This window comes from Bombus vancouverensis, chromosome 12 (assembly GCF_051014615.1).
Source record: "Bombus vancouverensis nearcticus chromosome 12, iyBomVanc1_principal, whole genome shotgun sequence".
Taxonomy (NCBI): domain Eukaryota; kingdom Metazoa; phylum Arthropoda; class Insecta; order Hymenoptera; family Apidae; genus Bombus; species Bombus vancouverensis.
This window is the reverse complement of record NC_134922.1, coordinates 4,368,363-4,393,169: the sequence shown is the minus strand read 5'-3', so window position 1 is coordinate 4,393,169 and position 24,807 is coordinate 4,368,363. Positions and strand designations below refer to the sequence as shown.

Sequence of the window (24,807 nt, the reverse complement as noted above, 5' to 3'; positions counted from 1 at the left end):
AATCTTCACACGAGACTATAGATATATCTTAACTTAGGTTAAAGATCTTTGATACTTTTGGTAATTGCACATTAATATTATGTGTCATGTCACCCGCTGTGATGTCACTCACACTATGGTGGGGTTAAAAGTGGCGCTTTTCTCAGAAAGGAAAAATCGCAGTCTTCCAGTTTTTCTTCCAACAGTGAAACTGTAGAACAGCTAACTATCCTCCGATATTGATTTTGTATGTATTATAGAAATCAATATTCTGAATAATTTTTTCCTATACATATAAGTGGTGGACTCATCACTTAATTTCACTTCACAGTTAATTTTAACTATAGTTGTGCATCTGTGGTATGCGTCAATATTGGCTACCGGCCGCTGGCCCCTTATTTTCTGCTTATAAACGAGAGTCAGGCGAGCTTAAAGATCTCGGACATAATCTGCATATGCAAAGCTGTAAGAAGCGTTTGTCACAACTTATAATTCAATTAAAAGTGCATAGCATTAATATATTGGGCTTAGGTTTATGTTAGACTTTTCAATCCGGCTGCCGCAAGGCAGCTGGCAATGCTTGCATAAATTTATAACAAATTAATTATAAAAGTAGTAGGAGAATGAATAATTGATATTATTTTATGGAAACATTACGGATTGAGAGAGAAACTCCAAACTCAAACCCAATATATTTATAATAATTACGTTTAATTGAGTTATAACAGGCATTTTTTACAATCTTAGATACGCACGTTGTGCACGGGACCTTTAAGGTCGTCAGATCCTCGTTTATAAACAGAAGATAAGTGGCCGGTAATCAATACTGACATATGCGCTTCCACAATTTACACAGACTGCAGGCAGAATTTACAGTAATGGTAACGGTAGTTCTCCGCAAATATTTTAGAAACTAAGCGTGTCCAGCACTTACATATGTGGAAAAATGTCGGCTAAAACGATACATTTCACAACATATCCAAAAATCATTGAAATCAGAGGGTAGGTAGCTTTTCTACAGTTTCACACATCATAGCAGTGAGGGACCCTTATATCTTAGTTTTCCCGCAAGAAATTTTAAGCGGAAGAAATGTTTTTGGAAGCTGAGCGGAAGTTTGAAAAAGTTTGAAAAAGCTAACGAAAGACAGATAATTTCTCTATCCCTCCTTGTTCTATATAGTTCATACGTCTGTTCTTGTCACACAGTATAGCCCTCTCTTTCTAACATCGCTCATATGTCTGTCCTTGTCGCACACAATTGCTTTTCCTGCCTACGGATGTGCTGCCATCTATACAAAAACACTTGAAGTTTCCGTTTCTTCCCTACATGGTAAATGGCAGTATATGACTCGCCCGTAGACAAAATGTGCTATGTTGTGCAACAAAGGCAAATTTATATCTTGTGTTCAGCGGAAAGCCAGTACTGTGCGACAGAGATGAACAATACGGGCGGTATTAGAGAAAGAGAGAAAGGGAAACACTGTACAAGGATAGCCATGCTTATCGTTAAAGGAATGAGATTAATCATTCTAGGATCGCTGGACAAGCGGTTAAATGATTAAACACTTGATTAACTTTAATCGCACGTTTATTAAAATCTTTTTATAATGTATAAGTTACAAAAGTCTGAAAGTTCTACTAATATGATTTTCGTAATTCCTAATCCGAATTGATTAATATGAATTAATTTCGACTAATATTATTAATTGCGTGACATATTGATCTTCAATTTTTGTGGACTTTATGTGGGCTTTGTGAGAAACAAATGTCATGGTAAAGAATTTTGTTCGTCGTGACCATTTTTTGTAGATCTGTGGAATCATTCTGTGGTAGGCGAATCTCGTTTTGTGGAAAATGACAGTTACTTGTGGGAATTAATTTCGTTTGCGAAGCGTGACTAATTCTTGGGAATTCGTAGGAAAAATAAAAAATACTTTATACACGTATTTTCTGAGATTTTTCTTAAAGGCAAACGAACTTATCACGCAACTTCGTGTGATTGTTAATTAATAAGATGATTAAGTAAATCGTCGAATAGATGCTTTTTTATTATTAATAAAATGATGAAACCGAGTTTTTCTTGTTTTTCTTTGACGACTATTTTCCCCCTTATCGTTGATACTAGTATAGCTACAAAATTGTTTGAAATCGGGAGAAGGTAAAGTATGGGTGTACTCGTTTGTAGAGACGAATCCATTTAGCTTACGAACGTAGGTTGCATTTGGTAAGACGGAAATAGGATCAAAGTGAGGAACTTTTTGTAAGCGATCTACGTGCAATAGCAATGGCGTTTGGTGTAATTGTGTCGTTTCGATCGTTTCAGTTGCAGTTCTATCGTTCGACTTTGTATCTTGCGAAACGACTTCCATGTGCCATCTACAAGAAAAAAGAATAGATTCTTTTAAAATAGGGCAAAAGAAAAGATATAAGGAAAGAAAAGGGAGAAAGTAAGGGGAAAAAGGAAAACTAAAAAAGGGAATAAAAAGAAAGGAAAAGAGGAAAAGGAAAATGCTCTTCCTTTTATTGTTATCAAATAAAATATTCGATGCTTGTAAAAACAATGATTCAGCTAGCTGAATGTGGCTTAATCATACAAAAATGGAGGAATTAATTTTTTCTAAATTAAACTCGGAAAATTAAGAAAAATCAGTCGTCGAATATCTTGTGTTCACAAATATCCTAATCAGCGAATTAGTCAGTTCGTTGAATGTAGGTTACTTTTGCTCTGAAAGTAAAATGTTTCAAAAAACCTAACTCAAAGAACGGAGAAGTATTAGCTGCATACCAGGGTCAGGCATTTTTCATTTGAGACGAAAATAATGCGTAAAAAGTTCAAATAATTACTCCAAATAAACTGGCAAACTAATTTGTTTCAAAATAAGATAATTTGCAAATAAATTTCAGAATCTTATTTGAGGAATAAATTTTCTCCAAATAACTAATTTGCCAAATATTTCATTATTTCACATAACAGTAGAAAAATAAAATACATGTAATAAACTATACCTATGCAAAATATTTCTCGATGTCAGATTAAACATAGTCGACCTTCTTTTCTCTAATTTCTTAGTCGTCAGAGGATTCATAGCAGCTTCATCAGCGATAATATTTCTCAGTTGTTCGAGGAATTCGTCGACGAAGTTACTTTGCGTGAAGAGCGGGTGTTGCAAGAGCGCTACAGACGTGGCTCTTGTTTCGGGATCCATGCGAAGACATTGAGATAAGAAGTCGACTGTCATTGAATTCCAAGTGGGAAATAATTTACGAATCGAAACGACACTCGAATGAGTTGGTCCTACCAGCTCGTCCGCACTTGCGTGTCGCAACATTTGACTAGATCTGCCAGGACTGATTATCGTTTGATGCTTCGTACACAGTCTTCCTAAAAATTTCATTGTAATTACTTCGTCAACTGGTAATACGAACGGATATCTATGAAAGTTATCATCGACGGTAAAAACTTACCCAAGACTTTGGTTATTCGATAGAGCTGATCTACGTCGCTTTCGCCAGGAAAGAGAGCATCTCCCGTAACCAACTCCGCGTAAACACAACCTACCGCCCAAACATCGACCGCTTTGCCATATCGTGCATCACCAACAAGAAGCTCCGGTGCTCGATACCACCTTGTTGCTACGTAATCTGTGCAGGACTCGTTGACACCATTTGTGAAACGTGCAAACCCGAAATCACAGAGTTTGATCACTCCGTTCGGAGATACGAGAATATTTTCAGGCTTGATATCACGATGCATTACCTAACAAGGATCAGTGTTCGAACTAAAAATCCTTTAATTTCGATTTAGTTGAATTACCACCTAAGTGATAAGTGTGTATTAGGGCATTTATAATAATTTATAATAATAAGATAAAGCTAAAAAAAGATCATTAGATATATATATTCCACGTGCTACAAAAATATCTTAACTAAATCGAAACTAAGCGATAGCAACAGGCGAACCTTTTGCACGCTGTACAATCTTTCTCGTCCACTTACATTTCTGCTATGACAGAAGCTCAAACCGCGAAGGATTTGATAAACATATCGCCTGGACACTTCCCAGCCTAGACCGTTTCCAATACGTTCCAGCTCATCCAACAAGGTGTGATCCAAATACTCGAAGACGAGATATAATCGTTTCCTTTGGCGGAACACTTCGATCATATTTACTAGATTATCGTGACACAATTGCTGCAAATACATGCGCCATTCTCATTCTCGTCCTTACTGACTCTAACGGAAAGAAATTTAATTCGATGTCGACTGTTGATCAGTCTCAAATTCCTATTAATCGCAGTGTGAATTTCTTTTTAATACACGTCGAACTTATCATTTTTTTTGTATGCTATATACATAATTTATATGTATATATTGTAACCAATGCAACCAAGTCCAATTTCCAAACTCACAAGACTAATAATAAGGTATGATTTATGATAGTGTTTGATAAGTAGAATCCAAAGATATTATTTTAAAAGTTGTGCGTATATACAGTTCATACGTACAATCTTAGACTTGGACGTCGATCGATATCAACATACTTTCAACATTCTGATTTCACGAAATGCCATTTCTCGCACTTGATGGTCTTCCTCGGTTTCCAAAAATCTCTTAATGGCGACGAACTGGCCACTTTCACGATGTCTGCATTTCATCACTACACCGTAGCTGCCTTCTCCTACGATTTCTAACATTTCGTATTTCTCCATTTTGCTTAAACAGATTTATATAACAAAGAAAAGATTTATACGTAAGGTATATAACAGGTTTCCTGTAACAAGGAGGTATGCATAGAAGGTAATAAAATAAATAACAAAGTAACTTCAGAAATAAAGTAATATACACGTGCTGCAGCACGCTGAATTATGATAATTATAGCGTTGAGAATATTTACATTGGTTATTTACACTTCTTAGCTTTTGGACGAATACAAGTTATATCCTCGTAAGAAACTATGATCGTAGAGCTGTCAATGTACACGATATACATATTTTACTGTTTATCACACCACTAACGACGCGAAGAGTCAAATAATCTCAAATATTCTTAAACGTAAAGTGCACAAAAATAGTACATGATCAAATTTGATTAATTATGAGGCAAATTGCTTAGCTTGACCCAAATATTCTACTAACACAGGTAACCCTATAAGACAGACGCGTTATATGGAAATTAACCCTCGTTAAAATTTGACATTCAGAGCAGTATGTTCAGAATAGTACGTACAAAATATCAAATACATGGTTCGACATTAAAACGACTCTGAGATACTTCAATCGTCTAACAAAGTACATAGGCACACTGCCGTTCAAAAGTATCCGCATACTTGCTTACTTTTGATAGGATGAAATTTAATAACAGAATCGCGAATAAAAATTATATGTCGATAAATAACGATTTCATTCTGTATTATTTCGTTCTTACAAAACGATAAAATTGATTATTGGAAAACTAATAGATACGCGTTGAAATACAGCCATTTATAAAATTCAACAGTTATGAAACAGTCAATGAAATTTTCAAAAAAACATTTCGCAATGGTTCATTACTTTCACTCTCTAAGATACGGATCGGATAAGGAAGTTTCATCTAAAATAATAATGAAATTATATTTAAAAAGTGTTAATAAATACCACAGACAAATAGACACATTTATGGATCACATATTGAATTTCGATACAAAGCAAGCAAATAACTGAAATTAACTATTTCTTAATTCTAAAAAGAGATGATAAGTATTGATTTTAGTTATTACTTTCTCGTTAATCTACGAAACGGCTAAAGTGTTCGAATACTTCTAAGCTGTACTTACTTGCTCACACGCGAGCGTAATCCAAATCCTAGTTCGATAAAAAAATGTCCTATTTATCCAATTTCCATTTTCTTGCAAGATATTCGCAATTATGAGAAAAGTATATGAGCGGTCAAAGTGGAGAAATGAACTTTTAATCGGTGTTTAAAAACACCAACGAGTTTCGACTTGCTCGCCATCAGACTGGTTGGAAGCGACACGCTGGAACCGGGAATCTTTGCTAAGTAAAGATCTTCGAGGCAAAGTCCGAGAAATACTCGTACTCGTGGTGGCAAGCTGCTAGATAGATAGCCAGCACTGAAATAGCTGCACCACATGGCGGGGGTCTCTTTAATGCTGGTTAGATCCATGTGTATGCGTTTTTACGTATACGCTGCTCGCGGAACATTGTCGATGTTCAGACTAGAGGCAGACCCTCCGTGGACGAACATAGTCGCCGACTGCGGAAGTACGCTTTTCGTGAAATCGCCTCCTAGAAGTAGCTTTTTCAATACTCACCGCGGCCTCATTTATCCTCGACTTATCATCCGCAAAAATTCAATAATTTCCGGCTAATCGATTGAGACAGAAAAAGAAACATAGGAAAGGAGTAGCGTCATCAACATCACCGTCAACCATCGGCATCCACCATCGGCATCCACCATCGGCATCCACCATCGGCATCCACCATCGGCATCTGCCATCGTCACTATCGACAACGAGCAACGATAACGAATGTCGAAGCACAGATAGTGAGATAAATGCTCGTTAATGAAAGGTAATCGAAAAACCCTGCAACTTAATCGAGAGTAATTGTACAAAACGAGAGTAAAGGCAAAATCAAGGATAAAAAGGAACATGAGTTAGTGAAAACGAAAAAATAATTTACCTCGTACGTTAAAACACGTAACATTAGGTAAATCGCCCGTATGAAACCTACTTACACATGTAGGTATAAGATGAGAGAATGAACTTACATGAGAGCGAAATTATACAAGAGCGTAAGGCAAAACTGGGTGAAATTATTTGCGTTCGTTTAGCCTGAATGATTTAGCAAAACTCGTTGCTCCGATCTATATCAGGCTAAATGGGAACTCTTCTCGCCAACATGTATGACGCAATATAACGCGACGTATTTCGTGAAAATGGAAAAAATATATCGAAAGTGAGAGACTTCAGAGTTGTTGATATTTGATATTTAATTCTAACGTGCATCGCTACGACATCGTCTAAAAAAAAAGTATTACTCGCTAACATACTATTCGTTGACAGTACATGCAGATTTCAGTGTCTGATGTAAAATTAATCTCGAGGAACAACTGGCTGCTGAGAATGTAACGAAACGTCGAATTCGTATTTTTAAACGAAATAGTCAGCACAGGGTTGCCAGTGGTGTACCAAAAGTTCTTCGGGTCGGTAGTTTGTGAAGACGTTCGATACGAAGATGCATCGGTAAGAATGAACAGTATCACTGCATTGGGAAAATGTCGTTTAGACATTCCTCGAACATGCTCGAAAAGGTGATAATTCGAATCGAGAATCTCGTGGAACAACGGTAAATTCCTAAGCATGGCCGCTTGCCATCCAACGCCGGCGATTCAACATTTACAGCCACAGGAATCGCCTCAGCTTGGCCTTGGACCTATGAACGCTGCCGGTAGCCAAGGTCAGAAGCCGATCCACCAACCACACTACTCGCCCCATTTGCTCAATTGGGTGTACCTGGCAATCGCCGATCAGAATTCTGCTCAAACACGAGATCAGGTTTTACAATTTCTCTCTTTTTGTCTCTGTGTTTCTCTCTTGCATTTGTTTTTGATAAAAAAAAAAGATCAAATGCCTTTCCATTGATACGATGGTCCACGAAAATATTTAAACACTTATAGAAACCTTTCATAAACGAAATGTTACGTTAACGCGTTTCTTATTCCTTAATATAATCTACCTTTTTATAATAAAACAACTGAAACATCGATCATGTACTATAGTTTCAAACTATAAATTCACGCCCGATAAATATAATTCACTAAGCCCCTATAAATTCAGAATACTTTTACACCTTCGTGAAATTGACTTTGGCAAAATAACCTTTTAATGACAATTGATAGAACGATGACCGATTGTGACTCCAGAGCAAACTTTTCCCGACGATATGGAGTGGTTTTTCAACGGCGACGTCGCAAACTCATACGCATCGTAGCGCACTTGATCCTTGTTGCGCGATAGGAAGCAACTTTGCGGATAATATCGGCGAGCTTGCGGATCGTTTCAGAGAAATGGGGCTACTAGATAGAAAACCAACCAAAAGGCCACCACCTAGTTACCTCTGTCACCTATGCTTCAAGAAAGGTCATTACATCAAAGACTGTCCGCAGGTGTGTGTATGTGTGTATTCGTGTGTGTTCGTATGTGCGTATTTCTCAATCAAAAACGATCCAAGATGTGATCTTCGTAACAATCAAAACGTATCAACGTAACTTCATTGGCTATGTATAGATATATAATGTTCTTGGATAGATCCGAGTAATAACACCGTCATGAATATTTCATGAAACGTGTCATATAGTATTTCCAACCTTTTGAGGCTGACTTTCTCATGCTTGCACCTATTAACACGTTTTATTTGAACGAAATATTAATTAATGCCCAATTAATTTGGTGATTCTATAAAAGAGTAGTAAACAAAGTTGTGACGAGATTCTCCTCAACCTTTTGCACACCTCTTTCTTCTAAGCTAATTTTACGAATTCATTTCGATTTTCCACTATTTCCAAAATTACATTTCACTATTTCAATCTCTTAATCGTTGTCAACATATTACTGGCTGTGTGCCTACGCTACAGTTTGGAAAATCCTCTTCACGCGATAAAATCTCTTATGTTGTTACAGGCTTATAATTGAGAACTCCGTTTTATAACTCTGAAGCTAATGATATTTAAACTCGTGTTTATCAAGATTCTTTTGTGTGTTTTGATGAGTATTTAATGCTTCTGAATATTTGCCTGAATATTTTGAAACACCTTGCTTATATGATCTTGACTATCAGATGGATTCGAACAAATAGAGTTCTACTATACGTGAATCAAACGTTCAAAAAATGAATTACACGAATCACTTCGCTTCACTTGCTCCCGTCACCGATAACTATCGATAACTAAGCATAGAATAATAATCTTCGAAATGAATACCCATTCCAGGCACGTCCAAAAGGCGAGGGTTTGACACCGTACCAAGGAAAGAAACGATGCTTTGGAGAGTACAAATGTCCCAAATGCAAGCGTAAATGGATGTCGGGGAACAGTTGGGCTAATATGGGCCAAGAGTGCATCAAATGTCATATAAACGTTTATCCTCATAAACAGGTGAGAATGTATACTACCGATTATAAATCATTGAACACTTATTTAAATACACTTGTAATAAACCATTCGATTGAGGATAGAATCGCAGCTATTCTTTGATATGATTCGAAAAAGCATACTAAGAAACTCATAAAAATATTTTTAAAAAACGCTGTTGGCGATTTTTTTAAGTGCTAACGAAATTTCTAAATGTTTTGTATAATGTATAGAATTATATTCATAAAACTTTTGTAGTTTATTGTATCTAATATCGGAAGTGGAGAAAATCTCAAAAATAAAGAGATGATCATTTTCTAAATCATTCATTCTATCAAAGTGTCCCGTGACCTGAACGTAAGCGCATATTTATCGAGATTCTATTTAAAAGAGAAAATAAATACTCAGCAAACAAGTGCAAGTGCAAGTAAACAAAAGCTAGCAATAGAGTTTCAGGATTGCGAACGGTCGCCAAGGGAAAACTTGCTTTGAAGCCAACGTAACATTTCTTTTCCGACAAATTCCGTATGCGTTGACTCTAACGACGCAATAGCGTTAAAATATAAATGTAGTTTCGACTGGTAATATGCATTAAATTCGTACTAAAACTGTCTTCTGCCAAACTGGCAAGTAAATCGAATAACCAAGCGTTCACTGAGCGCTACGTCATATATTCATTATGCACCAACACAATTACGTTTCGTAATCTCATTACGTTTTCCGTGTTTCCAGAGACCATTAGAGAAGCCAGACGGATTGGACGTATCCGACCAGAGTAAAGTTCATCCGCAACACCTTTGTCAGAAATGTAAAACACTCGGATACTATTGCCGAAGGGACCAGTAGCAAACCAAAAACAACATTGTGGTGATAATTAGATTGAGGATTTTTATACATTTATGAGAAATTCGAAGGCGCAAGAATGCACGAAATGAGTATAATATGCAAAAATATATAAAGTATCCAAAATACTTTCTATAGTATCTAGTAGGTAATACAATTTTCTACTTAAATTTCATCTTGTTGATTATATTCATAGAAATATAAGTTTGTATAAATATCCGCAGTCTAACGATAATGCATTGGGACTAAACAATTTTAACAAATTTCGGACCAATTGCGTAAAAATATGACTATTTATCTCTAATTACCTATGCGGTCGACGAAAATTGTAAATTTTAATCGTTAGTCGATCTTGCGACTTGCATCCGACTTTTTACTCGATCTACGCGGTGTAATTCCCATGTATAAATTTTAGCCTTCCACTAATTTTATAATTGCTCTATATCTCCACGTTTGGTACATCGAACGTCTGCTGTACACCAAATACTAATTTTATACGAAATTCTCTTTTAATGAAAAATAATAAACCTAAGCTATGTACCATCGCATCGCCACGATAAATGATACTAAAAACATGAAAGCGTTAAAATGTCTTTGATCTTGTATTTTTCTATACAATCATGTACAACAGAGAGACATAAACATGTGAAAAATGGACAAATATTTAAAAATAAGTTGAATATCTAGGTTGCTTGTGCAGAATAAAAAACGTAAAGTGAACAGGCATCCGCGAACAGAGGACCGAAATCAACCACAGTTACGAATATTCTAGAATCTAGAATCTAGAACGATTGTGTCTCCAACTAATTATAGCTGCTTCACGTTCAGAATTATACGATAATTTACTCGCATACATGCGTCATCAACGCGTACGTTCAAGTAAAAGACCTACATATAAACATGTGTGTGCTACACTAATGTCGAAGAAATTGAAAGGATAAAGGAAAGAAAATCCAAGGAAAATGTTGATTTATACCTCGTTTACGAAACTGTTTCTAAATCTGTCTCGACGCTGAACGTGCGCGTACATACACGTATCTATAAGTCTGCGAAATAAGAAACATGGATATATAGGTTTCTCCTATATTTAAAAAGTCAAGCAGCACGGCTGCTTCGAACATTATTTAACGCATTTCTCAATTACATTGTCTACTTGAGTCAAGCGTTGGGGTAGCGTTGGGGTGTAAGTTTACCTCGTAAAATATTTCTTGTAACTGTGTCTCAAACATGTTACAAAGCTTACAGAAATTCATATATCATAATCAAGATATAACAAGTATGTACAAAGTGATTATTCGTAATCGAACCACGGAAATCACAATCGTGTCAGGTAGTGACACGCGAAATTGGTTCGAACCTTGACCCCAGATATCTCAGATTTTACATATTCATATGTACATACATAAAATGTAAAGGAATGGAAAAAAGATGTAAATCAAGAAGGATGAATCCTCGTCTTGCAAACTGTACGTATCGATGCATACATGACGGGCTGAAAACCATATCAGTGTAGGTCAAGATTTCGGGAATTTGGATTTAGCCAAGTATCGAAACTCTTGAAAGTATCATCCCATCAATTATCATAAAAGATTCAAGAAAAAATCTTTTTTGTTAGGGTACGTTTCAATATTTATTTTAATAATTTTAATTAAAATATAATATACTTTGATTAGAAAAATGTAGTGAAATTGTTATGATAATAAACACAGAACGCTATGGATTGATCTAAACCTCTATGATTTTCAGCCCTCCAAGTATCGAGATACAAGCAGTAGATTAATTTGTAATTATTTTCGTACAGTTGCAAGAATTTTAACTGATTTACCACCACTCGTTCGTCTAGAAACAGTTTATAATAATATTATTAACGATATCGTAATGCGCGTCGTATTCCGGTATATCAATACATAATGATACATTGGTTAAAAGAACTAAACGTTCATAAAGATGATTATGAAGATAACGAAATTTCACGAAATACGATATCGCATCACACACATTATTATTATTTATGTATATATACGTATAATGTATACAATGTTTATGTATACGTATATATTAATAATAATATCAAATGCATCATTATATATTATTATTAATATATCGTAATGTAAAATATACAAGAAACCAAAGGTTCATCTACTGCAACGTGTACTAATCTCCCTTTCGCTAAAACTTCGCCCAAAAATTTCTCTTCTGGAATAGCAATGATACAATATACATAATAAATATACAGTGGTCAAGGATTAGTCACGGCAAATAATCGATCCGCTGCCGGATCTTCAGTAAAGTATGCTGCAGAATTGAACATTGTTGTTGCTGCGGAATCTACAGTCATCGTCTGTAAAGAAAATACTCGGTTACATTTACTAAGTATAACTGTTGCCACTTTCTGATCAATTAAGAGAAAAATGTTTCAGACGTGTCAGATGTTCAGACACGTTTCAAAAATTCACTGATATCAAATGAAGAATATACTGACGCAAAAAAAATGTTAAAGTATCATTATTACCAATAAACTTTTGTTGGAAACATTTCTTTCTTAAGTTACCAGAATTATTTCAAATACCGTGGCAAACGATTCGTGAACAAGATAAAAGGAGAGAAAAAAGGAAAGGTAGAACGTAATAAATTTTACCTGAGATGTATCTGTACGGAGAGAAGAATTTAGCGCTCCAGCGTGTTCTATTTCTTGATTATATGGTAAATGTTGTTCAGATTGCGAATGTAATAATGCTTGCTGATATTGCAGCTGCTGTCTCCGTTCTTCGTATTCATTCTTCACATTTACTGTTGTAGCCTTCTCTAAATCCTTATTTCCACAAATAATCGACTTTGATAAACATTCAGAATTCTCTTCATTCGATACTTTTGGTATCGTCGATGCCACTATTGCTGACATATCTTCGGAATCGATAACGATTGATGAGGGCCGATTATAATGTGTATCATCGGCTGATACGTTGGGTTTCGGTTGAGGTGGTGCTATGGACCCGGGAAAACATGGTTGTTGTTGCTCGATCAAACTGATTACTGGTGAAGTTTGTTGTGTCTGAGGCAATTCAGACGAGGATGGTACAACTGGGATAACCGGTGGTTCTGGGAATAATTCTGCCTTCAAATTAGGTAAAAATGCATCGATCGTCCTCCAAGTTGGAGTCCACAGATTCGATGTTGGAGCCAATACATTAGCGGAAGACATGACCAGTAACATATTCTTCAACGATTCCGGTATGGCTTCGAAAAGAAGTTCGCTATTATCGGCATGCATATAAGCACGGAGTAAACTTAACACAGTAAGCCAGAGTGGTAAAAATCCAGGAAGGGTTAACAACGGATTCAAATGATGAAGGAACACTTTTGATAATAACATGGCTGCTCTCACTCTTGTCTCCTCTACACCGATAGGATCATTCGATGCTATTGGTCCAAGTAACTGAGCCAGTAGAGGAAACAGAACCTGTTCCAAACACTGAGACCACTCCACTGCTGACAATTGTGCTAAGTCGTGAGCAAGTAGGGTACTTTGAAGATATGTTATAGCTGCTGTGCGTACCTGTCTGCGAGCATCGCAACACAACCTCGCGATTCCTTGCAACAAAGGCCTCCACACGTGTAACCATAATGAAACATTTTCTGTACCATTCCCTTCTTCTGCCCACCATCGAAATACTTGGGCGATCCTGGTATGAAGCGTGTGCATCAGATCCAGCAATTGTATAGGACTCTGTTGATAGGTAGCAGCGGTAGCTGCAGCAACAGGTTCATCAATTGGACTGAGTACTTTGTTCCTTTTTCCCGAACACTGAAGGACTGCTTCGGCGAATGTCCTCACGCAACGAATACATAATTCGAAGTTAAATGGAGTTACATGAGCCACATCTCTGACTAGAAACGTTAAGCTTTCACAGCATTTAACAAACGCAGCAGGGTCGTGAGGTTGTAAATCGCGGTCCAAGACTATCGTATCGGCAGCAACAGGCAACGGTGCTTCCGTCCCTGTTGGAGACACTAGTACCCATTCAGGCACAGGACTAATCGGTCTAGGATCCAATATCGATGTTCTAGAATTGGTTGCTTCATCCAGTACGGTGTTCGATTGTTTTGGCAGCAACGCTCCGGCACCTGCACACTCCAACAAATTGAACACCACTTTCCAATCTTCCGTACTGTGAATATTAGCGGCGCCAGTTTTAAGCAACTCGAACAAACCGTACGCGATCTGTCTCGCGAGTGGTGTACTCGTAGAAGAAGGCAGATGAGCCAAGGGCAACAAAGGAGGCAAAACGGTGCACGCATATTCTTCTCCTCGTAGTAACCTAATCGCTAATCTCAACATTCCAACAGCCACTCGTTCCAAAAGGTATGGGTGATTTTCACGTGCAGCTGTTGTTAATAGTCCATCTAGATAACCTTGAACTACTGGCCAAATGCACGCTACTCTATCACGATTTTGAATAGTTACTTCCAACAATAATTCCAGCAAAAATACAGATACATCTTCGTCATGAGAATTTGGCAATACCAAAGCACCGACAAGAGACCGAAGCGATTCGACTTGCAAGAATTTGCTTTCCTCGATAATTTGTTTAAGATAGCAAGTCCCAACAAATTCTGCAGCTCTTTTTCTTGCAGTCGTTTCCGCTGGATGAGACATGCGTGAGGTATCCATTGCTATATAGGAATATAAACTAGATAATATTCCCTGATCCACCGGAGCTGGTTTAGGTGTAATAGGTTCTCGAAGTAACGATATCTTCCCAGATGGATCGATAAAATCTTCTCCTTCAGTCAGACTCTTCGGCAATAGTCTTGCCTTGTATAACGATTGCAGACAATCGATGATATTTTTCCACGACGCTCTTATTACATCCCCGTGTATATGAGTAATTTTGAACAGTGTACGTGCAGCTAATTGACACCTGCTACTTCCACCCAGTTGTAAAACTACTTGATCAGGCTCACCACCAGTCGCCAGACCAGTAAACTTGCATAAACTTACTATAAGAGTATCCAAATCACTGGTCATCCCATAATGAGCACTAATTGAAGCGCAACTGCAACATAAATAAAAACATGCGTTTTTATCGTTATTACCAATATATTCCTATTTTTTATTACGATATCTTAATCTCAGTTTAATTTAATTTAATTTAATCGATATATGAAACAAACAGGTAGAAAGTTTCAGCGACTCGACGTTGTAACGATCTATCGGGCGCTTTGTCATACGCTCTGCAAAGCGCACTTATAATAGGAGCCCATGCTTCTTCAGCTAGTTCCTTATCCACAAATTCACCACAATTCCCAATCCTTAAGTAGAAACTTTCAAGACCGACGCCTCTGCGTAATAGAACTTTCCACAAGTAATTATCTTTGACCAACCCAGTCTGTTCAGCAGGCATCACGATTTCTTCACCTCTAACAAAAGACGTATAATATACAAACTATTCGTAAACACTAAATACCATAATAATTATTGTTAAAGAGCATAAAGGAAAGTAATTTTACTTTATAGAAGCATATATCTCATCAAGCATTCCTTGATCGAAATCAGCACCGCCGTTCACCTTTTTTAAATTTCTTTTAAATTCGTCGACAGTCATAGGATTGTTTTGTCGCTTTACATTGTAATTATGTTGATCAACATTTAACATAATTACAGCATACGCTAAAGTAAATGCAGCATCTGCTGATGCAAACGGCCTTCCATTACTGTCCTAGAGATCAAACAGAAGATTCTTTATATTTTAACTCATTATACTATATTATATACGTAATATGTGGAATACCAGACTTACATGCCAATGTTCTGCAAATTTTTCAAGCAACAAAGAAATAAGTGGAGCTTCACCAGGAAGTCTGAAAGACTCCAGATAAAGTCGTAGAGCTTGATCGATTCGCATATCCTTCAAATCAAAATTATGAACGAAACAATTTAAAACGCTTTTATTTTCTTTTTTACTAATATATTCTCCAATAGCTTTTTTGTCAAGTCCAGGGTTCTCCTTCAAGAATTTGGCTACTTTCTCTGGATCAGGATTACCTGGACTTCCACCCAGAAGACCATGTTCTGTAAGTTTAGCGATTCCCTCTCGCGGATTTTCATTAAATTTTTCCGTACCGTGTACCAACCACTGTATGGGAAGAATACATACTTATAAAATTTTTCTTAACAATAGAAAAGAAGAAATAGAAAAAGATGAAATAAGAACGGAACGAAATGGAGAAAAAAGAACAAAAAATACAAGGTTTATTTTAAAACGTAATTAACTAAATACAAACCCGCTTATTTGCCTTTATAGCCAGCAGTTCCTCTCGTGTTGGAAGATTTGGTGATGCACTATGCCGAGACGGTTTACACAATTCTTTGTAGCCTTTACATCTGATTGCCATTCCAGAGATCAATGTAAATATGGCATCCAAGGAAACGAATTGCATATTCTGCATGTTACCTATTAGTGCTGAAGCATTCTAATAACAAAATATATCGAGTGCAATTTTTAATAAAAAAGATATATTTAATAAACATCTATATCTGTTTCGCATATTGGAATCAATATATTGTATACCTTTGACAAAAGTTTCATTAATTCTTCATATAAATTAGTAGAATATAATCCGCAATCGTAGTTTAAGTACAATTCTGCTGGTAAACCGGGTATTCTCCATAATTGTACAATGGCCTCTAAAATTAAGGAAAGTTGAATTTCCATTACATAATTGCAGGTAAACTTCCACAAACTATAACTAATAATATATATGATATCCATACCGAGAGCTAGTTCACGTTGTTCATATGATATCCTATTCGAATCTGAACTTATTATTTCCATCAATTTGCTTATATAATGCTCCATTTGAAATTTCAAATGTTCCCTTTGCGATTCAAATAACAAGAATGATACTTGCAAATTCACTGCAAGGATCGGCAATCGATCTGTGCCAAGAAGCTGGTAAATACAATTATAATTATTATACAGCTTTTTACATTCCTATTTCCAAGTAAAATTAACAAAAATAAATATGAATGATTACTGCATCATCATTACCAAGATAAGATTTCTACAAAGATCATCTTTCACAAGCACCAATAACGACTGAAAATTGGAAAGATAATCGGCAGCTGTTTCTAAGACTACTTGTAGTAAAGTGAGCCCAAGATGTGTCATAACGTCACTATTTTGTTTATCAAGGGGATTACACAAAGACACAAGAAACCTAAATAATTCACGGACACATAGAGCACCATACGGTGCTAATTGTTGATGTGGCATAAAACGAACTCCTTGCGCATTTATATATTCTTCGACTTGTTCAGATTCTTTGGCTTTAGATACATTGTTCGCACTACTTGAATTTTCATCTACCAATAAATCCTCTACACTTCCTGTCGGAGATTTTATTAATTCCACATTTTTCTCGTCGTCGACTGATTTTTTTAGATTTTCTGCAAAACCAAAAAAGTGATAATTAAAACTGCAATTAAAAAAAATTAATATAAGTACCTTGATTTCCTTCCTTTAATAAATTTACTTTTTTAGTTTGATTGTGTTCATCTATTTCTGCATTTTCCATGCTTTTATCTACTTTCTGTAAAACTTGTTCTTTATCATTCACAATGCTTGTTTTATCCTCTATTTCGTTAATATTTTCTTTACATTCTTTGATATCCTTTAAATCTTCTTTCGCCCTTTTTGCATCCGATCCATCTTCCTGCTTGGTGGTATTATTTATATTATTTAAGTCCTTTTTATTATGATCCTTGTTTTCATTCTTTTCTTCTTCGGCTTTTTCAGCACTACCTTGATCCAAAGAACCTTGCATATCAACAATATTTCCCGCCGAAGTAACCGGTGTTGTCAAACAACCTGGTCTAACTCTATCAGTTGGACTTGGAATATCAATATGTTGACTTTCAATATCCCCTGCACTATCTGTATTCTGCCTTGCTTTCTGTTTTGAGTGACTTTTATTTCTTCTATTTTTACTACGGCTATTTTCCATATTATTTGTTCTCATTTTCTGAAAAGGTACACATAACATATCAAAATATTATATTTCACTGACGTATTTATTAACTTACTTTCATATTCAAGACTCTAGTATCATCTACAAATTGGGGTAGTCGAGTGAAAAGATGTTGCACCATGTCTCTCAAACAATGTTCAGCTGCTTTCCTTAATAATTCTGTAACCAAAGAAACATTGTTGAAATTAAGGAAAAATTTTAATATGTTGAGAATCCTTACCACTGAGGCGTGATTCAAAACATATTCTAAAACAACTGAGCATAATTTCACAAATGCTTTCATTCGAAAGATAATCTCCAGCTGGTGATAGCATAAGAGCTCTCAAGACCTGGAGTATTCTCATTAAAACAACCCCATCTCCTGATGCATCAGTCCCAACAAATCTTGCATGCGTAACAGCATCTGCAATTGATTCTACACATTGTGCTATTGCAGGATGATCAGAATCTGTGAAAACAATAATATTCTAATACATGTTTCTGAAAATATCTTTAATGAATAAAATAAGGGATATATACTTGTTGGAGATGGAAAGACAGCGGGATTTCCCGTCCCGTTGGGACCCCAATACACTAGTCCAGACTAATAAAATATCTTGCTTTTGCAATCTCGCGACTTGATCCGCAATAAGGGGTAAAGGATACCGATCCGGGACCGTATTTTCATTTAGTTCTCGAAAATCTACCAATCATCTATCTGAACCATCTTTCGTCTTCGCGAGTAACATAGGACTCGCGAACGGCGAATTACTAGGCCTTATGATAGTTGGCTCTAATAAATTCGCTTATTCTCTCACGTACTCTTCTGCGCTCTTCCTCGCGAAGTCTATTAGAACTTCTTTGTACGGCGATGTTAGGATCACTTAATTGTAGTTCTAACTGGCCTGTATTTACGCGAGTATGTAGGAAACCCGTACCGAGTAAATCTTTGAATTTTCGAAAAGAAAGATTAATCGACTTTTATTACTACCCTGCCCGCTATTGTCACTTCATTAACATCGATCTCGTCTTCGGCAGTTTTATTACAGGCATTAATTATTTGTCTTACACATAGTGAGGCTATTTTGTGTAATATTATGTCAAAACCTTGACTTGAAATTTTACAATCAATCGCGATATCATATTTTAAAATAACTATCGGTGAGGACATGACGAATTTATTTCTAATGCAAAACCACTAACGCCGGCAACGAACAAGAGTCGAGATGTACAAATATTTCTCATCCACCACATTACAACTATATCAATCGTTCTTTCGCCGGAAAATCTCAAGACTACGGATTCTTTAATCAATGAACACTCGACTCCAAAAATCGGGGTGGAATGGAAACGACTCATCCGGATGACTTGATCCATCAGTTGATGCTTCCACTATGTAGAAATCGATTCGACGCTCGTTATTGAAATTATATTCAGGGCACTGCTTTCTAAGGATTTTTTTCCCTAATCAAATTGATAGCTGCACATCATGCAGCGAAATCAGTCGTAAGCTCTTGCAGTGTTATAACCGACACTGATCCCACTTCTGATGTCGGAGTCAGGTTGGCATTTTGGGGCGATGAACCTTTACTTACTTTACCGTCGCGAATGTAGCCAATATTTATCAGTACGAATGTGGACACTACAAGAGGCTATGAATAATGGTAATAGGATGGTCAAGATGATGGTGACAACGAATTCAGGTTTAATAACGAATCCACGATCCACGGGAGGACAAGTATCAACGTACTGGCAATTCGTCTAACAACTCTAACACTCTAACTCTCTTAATCCAAAAGAGGCTGCCCTTATATACTCCTGTCCCCGCTTATCGGGTTAATCTTTGTTTTTAAGGAGAGCCATATAATCATTTCATACCTCTGTTAGGTACATGTCCCTCCCGTGACCGTGGCTATGTCCAGTGACCCGCCATGTCACTTCGAGCCCAAACCCATCGTCATAAAATCAGATTAGAACATTAAGACTATTTCTTATTTTTATTACTTAAGGGCGGCTATAGTAAAAGTCTGGACTAGTGTATTGGGGTTTTTCCCAATATTCCAGACAGGAAATCCCGCTGTCTTTCCATCTCTGACATACTTATGAGTCCATAAGATATGATTTTATTAACAGCAGACAAAGCAAGGCTTGTAACAGGTCCAGTTGTTTCTTCTGATCTTATAATTTCCAGAAATGGTGCCAGAAACACACCTGGTTCCAAATAAGATAAATCTTTTGCCTCATTTAGTGCTTCTTTTAAACTATATAATCCTTTTATAAGAGTATCCTGATCATCATCCTTGAAAATAACCACAAAAAATGCAGATTAAGATTCAAAAATGTATAACAATTTCAATTCAAACAATTACATTATAATATATTAACATCCGTTACTATATGTTACTACTATTCTATTTACTACAACCTGTTTGCCTTGATAATGGTCAAAATATATCCACGTGACAATGACACACGTATATGTAAATATAATTAATAATTCAATTGATAGACATAAGATTATAACTGTACGAAATGGAACATATGTTTTCCCATAAAAAGAATTAGGATAACAAAGATCGTTCTAACCTGATGAGAGTGAGAGGACCATCGAGCGCTTCGTCTCATAGCCGTTACCAGGAGGCAGAGCTCACCCTCGACAACGTATAAGCCACCTCCCGGATAGGCCATTTCTACGATTCTGCCCATCTTTTTTACAACACTTGTCCTTTAGACCATCTTTACTCCAGAGAAACCTTAGAAAATACTCAATAATCTGTAACGTCAAGTGTCAAGGGAACACTCAACACGATAGTCGTCGAGTTGTCAATTTGAAGAGGCGTTCAAAACTGTGCCATTACAACTCGCATTTGCGCCATCTATACACCACCTAGCAAATAAATTAAAAATCATCGATGCTTGTAATCATATTGATATAAATTATCTAATACTTTTTTAGACACTTAAATTCTGCTTGCTAACTTTCATGGAACCCTTAATTTTCAAAAACAGTACTTTCATTTCACAGCTTCCTAAAAATTAGTCCCATGCTCCCGTTTGGAAATTATTTTATTAATGTCAGTTCATAAACAACGTCATTAACAAAATTTTTATAAAACATATAAATCAGGGAAGAAGAATAAAAAAGGATATAAATTTTTAATATCATCAAGTAGTAGTAAAAACAAATAGATATTAAATTACATAAGATAATTATCTTAATGCAAGATAAAGTATAAGTATAGCATAAGATATAAAGTATAGGATAAGATATATCATCATTCACCATATGTACAACGAGTTCGAACACTAGACGAGTTTTAAAGAATAATTGTAAGTATTGTTAGCCACTAAAAAAATAAAAAGTGTATATATATAATGCATACATACACACACACATATATATATCAAACCTTTTACATTAAAATAGAAAAGTCGACACCGATATTTTTTATATTGCAATATATGCGTATGTATGTATCAAATTTATGATAGTATCATTTTTTAACAAGCTAATGTAGAATCAAGAAATGTAAGTATCAGAAATTGTAAACTTTGTATTTAAATAATTGATCTCTTTTGGAACAAATCGATTTCTTCAGTGACAGTATTTTGTTTAAGTAACAAAATAATGAGCTAAAAAAGAAAACTTCGCACTGGAGAAAGTGAATCATTTTTCTCACGCCTATCAAATGCATATTTCATCTTAAACTAAAAATTGGAAATGAACATGTATAAAATTTCTTTAGGTTTTATTAGTGACATGTTAAATATAATTCTTAAAATGAATACAACTTACATAGTCGGCGAAAAAAATTATGAGACAGGTAGTAAAATTCGCAGATTTTTAATTTGAAAGAAATGTAGCAAAACGACATGGAGATAAATTTAATTTATGTATAATAAGTAATCAAAATAGAAGTTAGAATACAAGACCAAGTGTACTGTTATATTATTATAATAACGATTTTACCAATTTAATATGATGGATCTATCAATTTCCAGAGCAGAGGAAGTCGCTATGCCTACAACGAAAGATCAAGTTCATGAATTCATTGGATCTCACAGCATTGTGATTTTTTCTAAGACCACTTGTCCATATTGCAAAATGGCTAAACAGGTATTAAGCAAATAATTTTCTTATTTTTATTCTAACTTCAATTAATGTGACTTTATTCTAGGTCTTTGATAAAATGAATAAAAAATACCTGGCTATTGAATTGAATGAAAGGGACGATGGAGATGAAATCCAATCTATATTGGGAGAAATGACTGGAGCTAGAACAGTACCCAGGGTGTTTGTGAATGGAGTGTGCTTGGGTGGTGGAACAGATGTAAAAAAATTGTATGAGAATGGAGAACTACAAAAAATGTTTTAATATATTAACTCATACTATCCAATTCTACATTACCTGAAATATTTATGATTCCGCTTTTTAAATTCTGTATTGTTGATTTTTCTTTTCGAATTAATAAAGGCTATTATTTACATGGTAAAGAATGTTATAATTATCCTTCTATTTCTACAGTAATAGTAATTGGAAGTAATTGCCATCAATCAAATTTAAAAAATACGTGGTCACTTCTTATTTACATAAAAAATCATTTATAATTTTCATTTAAATGAGCATATGCATGTACGTACTACTTTGTTCAAAAAATTCTAGGGCAAGCCCGATGAAACACAAGCTACTTGTTTATTCATCAATTCTACTTTGTCATGTTCAGAGTAACTCTCATTGCTTACAATATATTTTTCCCGACGTTTTCTTTATGTTCCAAAACATTCTAAAAACTCAATTTCCGTGATGTTATTTAACTCTTTCTGCAAATTTTGTTTTATCACTTCAATAAATTGAAATCGACGTCTCCGTAATGTTGTTTTAAATCGGGAAAATTGAGAAATATGGCAGGGATCCTGGTCGTGAGTACCGTGTATGCAGAATGAGATTTGTTGAATTTTTAACCAAAATATTGCGAACATAGAAATTTGAGGCGTAGATCACCCGGTGTATTGCCATTATTCATGGTGTTACTCAATTCAATGATTCAGGTGTTACTCAATAAATTTCAAATTTGAGTGAGCTTAAATCTCATTTAATAGAAACTGCTGTATGCAAACTATTTAAATTTGACCAATATGAAGCTGGTAACACATATTATGTTATAAAAAGGTGTAATAGCCGAATAGGACGAAAAGACATATCTAGCATTGTAGCATTTGACTGTTTCTTGTAAACGAAACAGTCCTGGAACTTATTGAACAGAGTAGTAAGTACATATATACATTACAAGATGAAAGTACATATATTGTGGGAACTATTTCATCGTTTGTCACCACGTGTCCGCGATCGAGTATACCTTTATGTGAGTCAATTTACCTAAAAATATCCTGACAAACGAGTGGAACAGTGTATCAGTAAGTGCGTTAGGATTATACAAAAATGGATTTTTCTCAATATCGGAAAGCTCTAGTTTACGTTTTGACTTTTCTGGCTTACGCGTGGTCAGGCTACGGTGCTGGTTTATTATCAAATTTAAAGGATGCTGTATTAGCAGCAGAATCGGTATTTCAAGATTTATTTGAAAATGCAATTACCGTAGCTAGGAAAATTAAGGATATACACGAAGTGTTCGATGCAGCGGTGGAAGAGAACTGTATCTTTCAATGCCCAGGAGGTACATGTTTAACCTATCATTCGTTCATTATACTTTTTAACTCAGTCCCCAACATCAAAATTTTACATTTTACGCTTTACACTCAATTGCTAACAGTCGATCTCAAAACACGATATCAATGGTCAAACTATGACACGATGATAACACGTCATAATATCCTGTATATATTATATGTATGTATGTATAATTTTTGTATCCATCTTGGTACATTATATAATTTGATTACAACAACCTCAACAAATTTGTATTGAGATATATTCACGATCATATCTCATTAAAGGGAATTTAACTATACCAAAAACTACCTAACGCGATATACTGTGTACATGAGAAGATGACTAATGGGACAATATAGATGCAAGGGACTATTTCCCTCCTTCACTACAATCACGTGTTGCTATATAATCTTATTTGATATACATTTTCGGCCAATATGTGTGCTTATCTGTACGATTTTATTGGTATTATCAGAGATAACCAATAAGACCCACATTCCTTTGCCTAGCCTTCTTCTCGCGGACAAACAGTAGCTAAATTTAATTGGTTATTGCTTAAAAAGATTGTAAAGCAAACAGTTTGTGACGATTTCAGGGGTCACACCGAAACCAGATTGGAATCATAAACCTCAAAGTAACGGATGTGGTTCTTTAGGAATTGAAGTAGGCAAATTTTCTAAAATACATGCTTTTATATATGCAAAATATATGAAGAAATCTTAATCGACTTAATAATTTTAGATAAACCAGGAGTACCTACCTCTTACGGAAATGACGAAATGTTGTGATGCGCATGACATTTGTTATGACACTTGTAATTTGGATAAGGAGAAATGTGATTTAGAATTCAAGAGGTGTCTGTACAAATATTGCGATGGATATCAATCGGCTGCGATAATAAATACGTGCAAAGCTGCTGCGAAAATGCTTTTTACCGGTACAACTGCTTTGGGATGCAAGAGTTACATGGATGCGCAGAAGAATGCTTGCTACTGTGGAGATAAATGGAATAAGAAACCGAAAAAAGCTGCTCAAGCTGGTGGAGAATTGTAGAAATAATTTTATAGAATACTTAACATTTGTAAGATGCTAATTACCCTCATACCTCGTTTGTGAATTTCTAGTAAATAAATACGTTTTGTATTTACCATTACATTGTATACATGACAAATAT

At 35.5% G+C, this 24,807-nt stretch overlaps 5 protein-coding genes across 10 annotated transcripts; 3 read left to right on the top strand and 2 right to left on the bottom strand.

The window, feature by feature from the left end:
• Window positions 1–1,549: 1,549 nt before the first annotated feature.
• LOC117160802 (cyclin-dependent kinase-like 4) lies at window positions 1,550–6,124 on the bottom strand. 4 transcript variants are annotated; one of them, XM_033341810.2, is made up of 6 exons: window positions 5,792–6,124; window positions 4,521–4,692; window positions 3,976–4,170; window positions 3,445–3,736; window positions 2,986–3,361; window positions 1,550–2,355 (listed from the first exon to the last, which is right to left on the bottom strand). In XM_033341810.2, the coding sequence occupies exons 2-6, from the start codon at window positions 4,686–4,688 to the stop codon at window positions 1,998–2,000; spliced, it is 1,389 nt and encodes a 462-aa protein (XP_033197701.1). In that variant the 5' UTR covers window positions 4,689–4,692; window positions 5,792–6,124; the 3' UTR covers window positions 1,550–1,997. The 4 variants fall into 4 exon arrangements, with proteins under 4 accessions (XP_033197701.1, XP_076479210.1, XP_033197706.1 ...); XM_076623095.1 differs by having other exon boundaries at window positions 4,521–6,124; XM_033341815.2 differs by lacking the exon at window positions 5,792–6,124 and having other exon boundaries at window positions 4,485–4,626.
• Window positions 6,125–6,202: 78 nt separating this feature from the next.
• Window positions 6,203–12,094, top strand: LOC117160807 (zinc finger CCHC domain-containing protein 24). Its single transcript, XM_033341830.2, has 4 exons — window positions 6,203–7,534; window positions 7,903–8,145; window positions 8,968–9,132; window positions 9,841–12,094. The coding sequence occupies exons 1-4, from the start codon at window positions 7,340–7,342 to the stop codon at window positions 9,952–9,954; spliced, it is 717 nt and encodes a 238-aa protein (XP_033197721.1). The 5' UTR covers window positions 6,203–7,339; the 3' UTR covers window positions 9,955–12,094.
• garz (Sec7 domain-containing protein garz) lies at window positions 11,021–20,819 on the bottom strand. Its single transcript, XM_033341804.2, has 14 exons — window positions 20,548–20,819; window positions 20,062–20,260; window positions 18,203–18,430; window positions 18,038–18,141; window positions 17,460–17,976; window positions 17,004–17,401; window positions 16,727–16,904; window positions 16,524–16,639; window positions 16,237–16,425; window positions 15,753–16,088; window positions 15,463–15,671; window positions 15,127–15,372; window positions 12,590–15,008; window positions 11,021–12,292 (listed from the first exon to the last, which is right to left on the bottom strand). The coding sequence occupies exons 1-14, from the start codon at window positions 20,665–20,667 to the stop codon at window positions 12,191–12,193; spliced, it is 5,361 nt and encodes a 1,786-aa protein (XP_033197695.1). The 5' UTR covers window positions 20,668–20,819; the 3' UTR covers window positions 11,021–12,190.
• Window positions 20,820–21,103: 284 nt separating this feature from the next.
• Window positions 21,104–22,459, top strand: LOC117160809 (uncharacterized). 3 transcript variants are annotated; one of them, XM_033341832.2, is made up of 3 exons: window positions 21,104–21,291; window positions 21,964–22,078; window positions 22,140–22,459. In XM_033341832.2, the coding sequence occupies exons 2-3, from the start codon at window positions 21,980–21,982 to the stop codon at window positions 22,335–22,337; spliced, it is 297 nt and encodes a 98-aa protein (XP_033197723.1). In that variant the 5' UTR covers window positions 21,104–21,291; window positions 21,964–21,979; the 3' UTR covers window positions 22,338–22,459. The 3 variants fall into 3 exon arrangements, with proteins under 3 accessions (XP_033197723.1, XP_033197726.1, XP_076479221.1); XM_033341835.2 differs by lacking the exon at window positions 21,104–21,291 and adding an exon at window positions 21,351–21,490; XM_076623106.1 differs by lacking the exon at window positions 21,104–21,291 and adding an exon at window positions 21,409–21,431.
• A 780-nt stretch (window positions 22,460–23,239) lies between these two features.
• GXIVsPLA2 (phospholipase A2 group XII) lies at window positions 23,240–24,786 on the top strand. The gene is made up of 3 exons (XM_033341831.2): window positions 23,240–23,637; window positions 24,229–24,296; window positions 24,375–24,786. Exons 1-3 carry the CDS (start codon window positions 23,403–23,405, stop codon window positions 24,684–24,686), a joined length of 615 nt encoding a protein of 204 aa, XP_033197722.1. The 5' UTR covers window positions 23,240–23,402; the 3' UTR covers window positions 24,687–24,786.
• Window positions 24,787–24,807: the final 21 nt, after the last annotated feature.

Coding starts and splice junctions, on each gene's coding strand:
- LOC117160802 (XM_076623095.1), bottom strand. CDS start 4,688: ATGGAGAAATACGAAATGTTAGAAATCGTAGGAGAAGGCAGCTACGGT. Junction 4,171..4,520: donor GTGAAATCAGAATGTTGAAA/GTATGTTGATAT, acceptor ATGTATTTGCAG/CAATTGTGTCACGATAATCT. Junction 3,737..3,975: donor GCTTCTGTCATAGCAGAAAT/GTAAGTGGACGA, acceptor GATCCTTGTTAG/GTAATGCATCGTGATATCAA.
- LOC117160807 (XM_033341830.2), top strand. CDS start 7,340: ATGGCCGCTTGCCATCCAACGCCGGCGATTCAACATTTACAGCCACAG. Junction 8,146..8,967: donor ACATCAAAGACTGTCCGCAG/GTGTGTGTATGT, acceptor TACCCATTCCAG/GCACGTCCAAAAGGCGAGGG. Junction 9,133..9,840: donor ACGTTTATCCTCATAAACAG/GTGAGAATGTAT, acceptor CCGTGTTTCCAG/AGACCATTAGAGAAGCCAGA.
- garz (XM_033341804.2), bottom strand. CDS start 20,667: ATGGGCAGAATCGTAGAAATGGCCTATCCGGGAGGTGGCTTATACGTT. Junction 20,261..20,547: donor GGTCCTCTCACTCTCATCAG/GTTAGAACGATC, acceptor GTTATTTTCAAG/GATGATGATCAGGATACTCT. Junction 17,977..18,037: donor CTAGAGTCTTGAATATGAAA/GTAAGTTAATAA, acceptor GTACCTTTTCAG/AAAATGAGAACAAATAATAT.
- LOC117160809 (XM_076623106.1), top strand. Junction 22,079..22,139: donor ATTGCAAAATGGCTAAACAG/GTATTAAGCAAA, acceptor ACTTTATTCTAG/GTCTTTGATAAAATGAATAA.
- GXIVsPLA2 (XM_033341831.2), top strand. CDS start 23,403: ATGGATTTTTCTCAATATCGGAAAGCTCTAGTTTACGTTTTGACTTTT. Junction 23,638..24,228: donor TATCTTTCAATGCCCAGGAG/GTACATGTTTAA, acceptor TGACGATTTCAG/GGGTCACACCGAAACCAGAT. Junction 24,297..24,374: donor GTGGTTCTTTAGGAATTGAA/GTAGGCAAATTT, acceptor TAATAATTTTAG/ATAAACCAGGAGTACCTACC.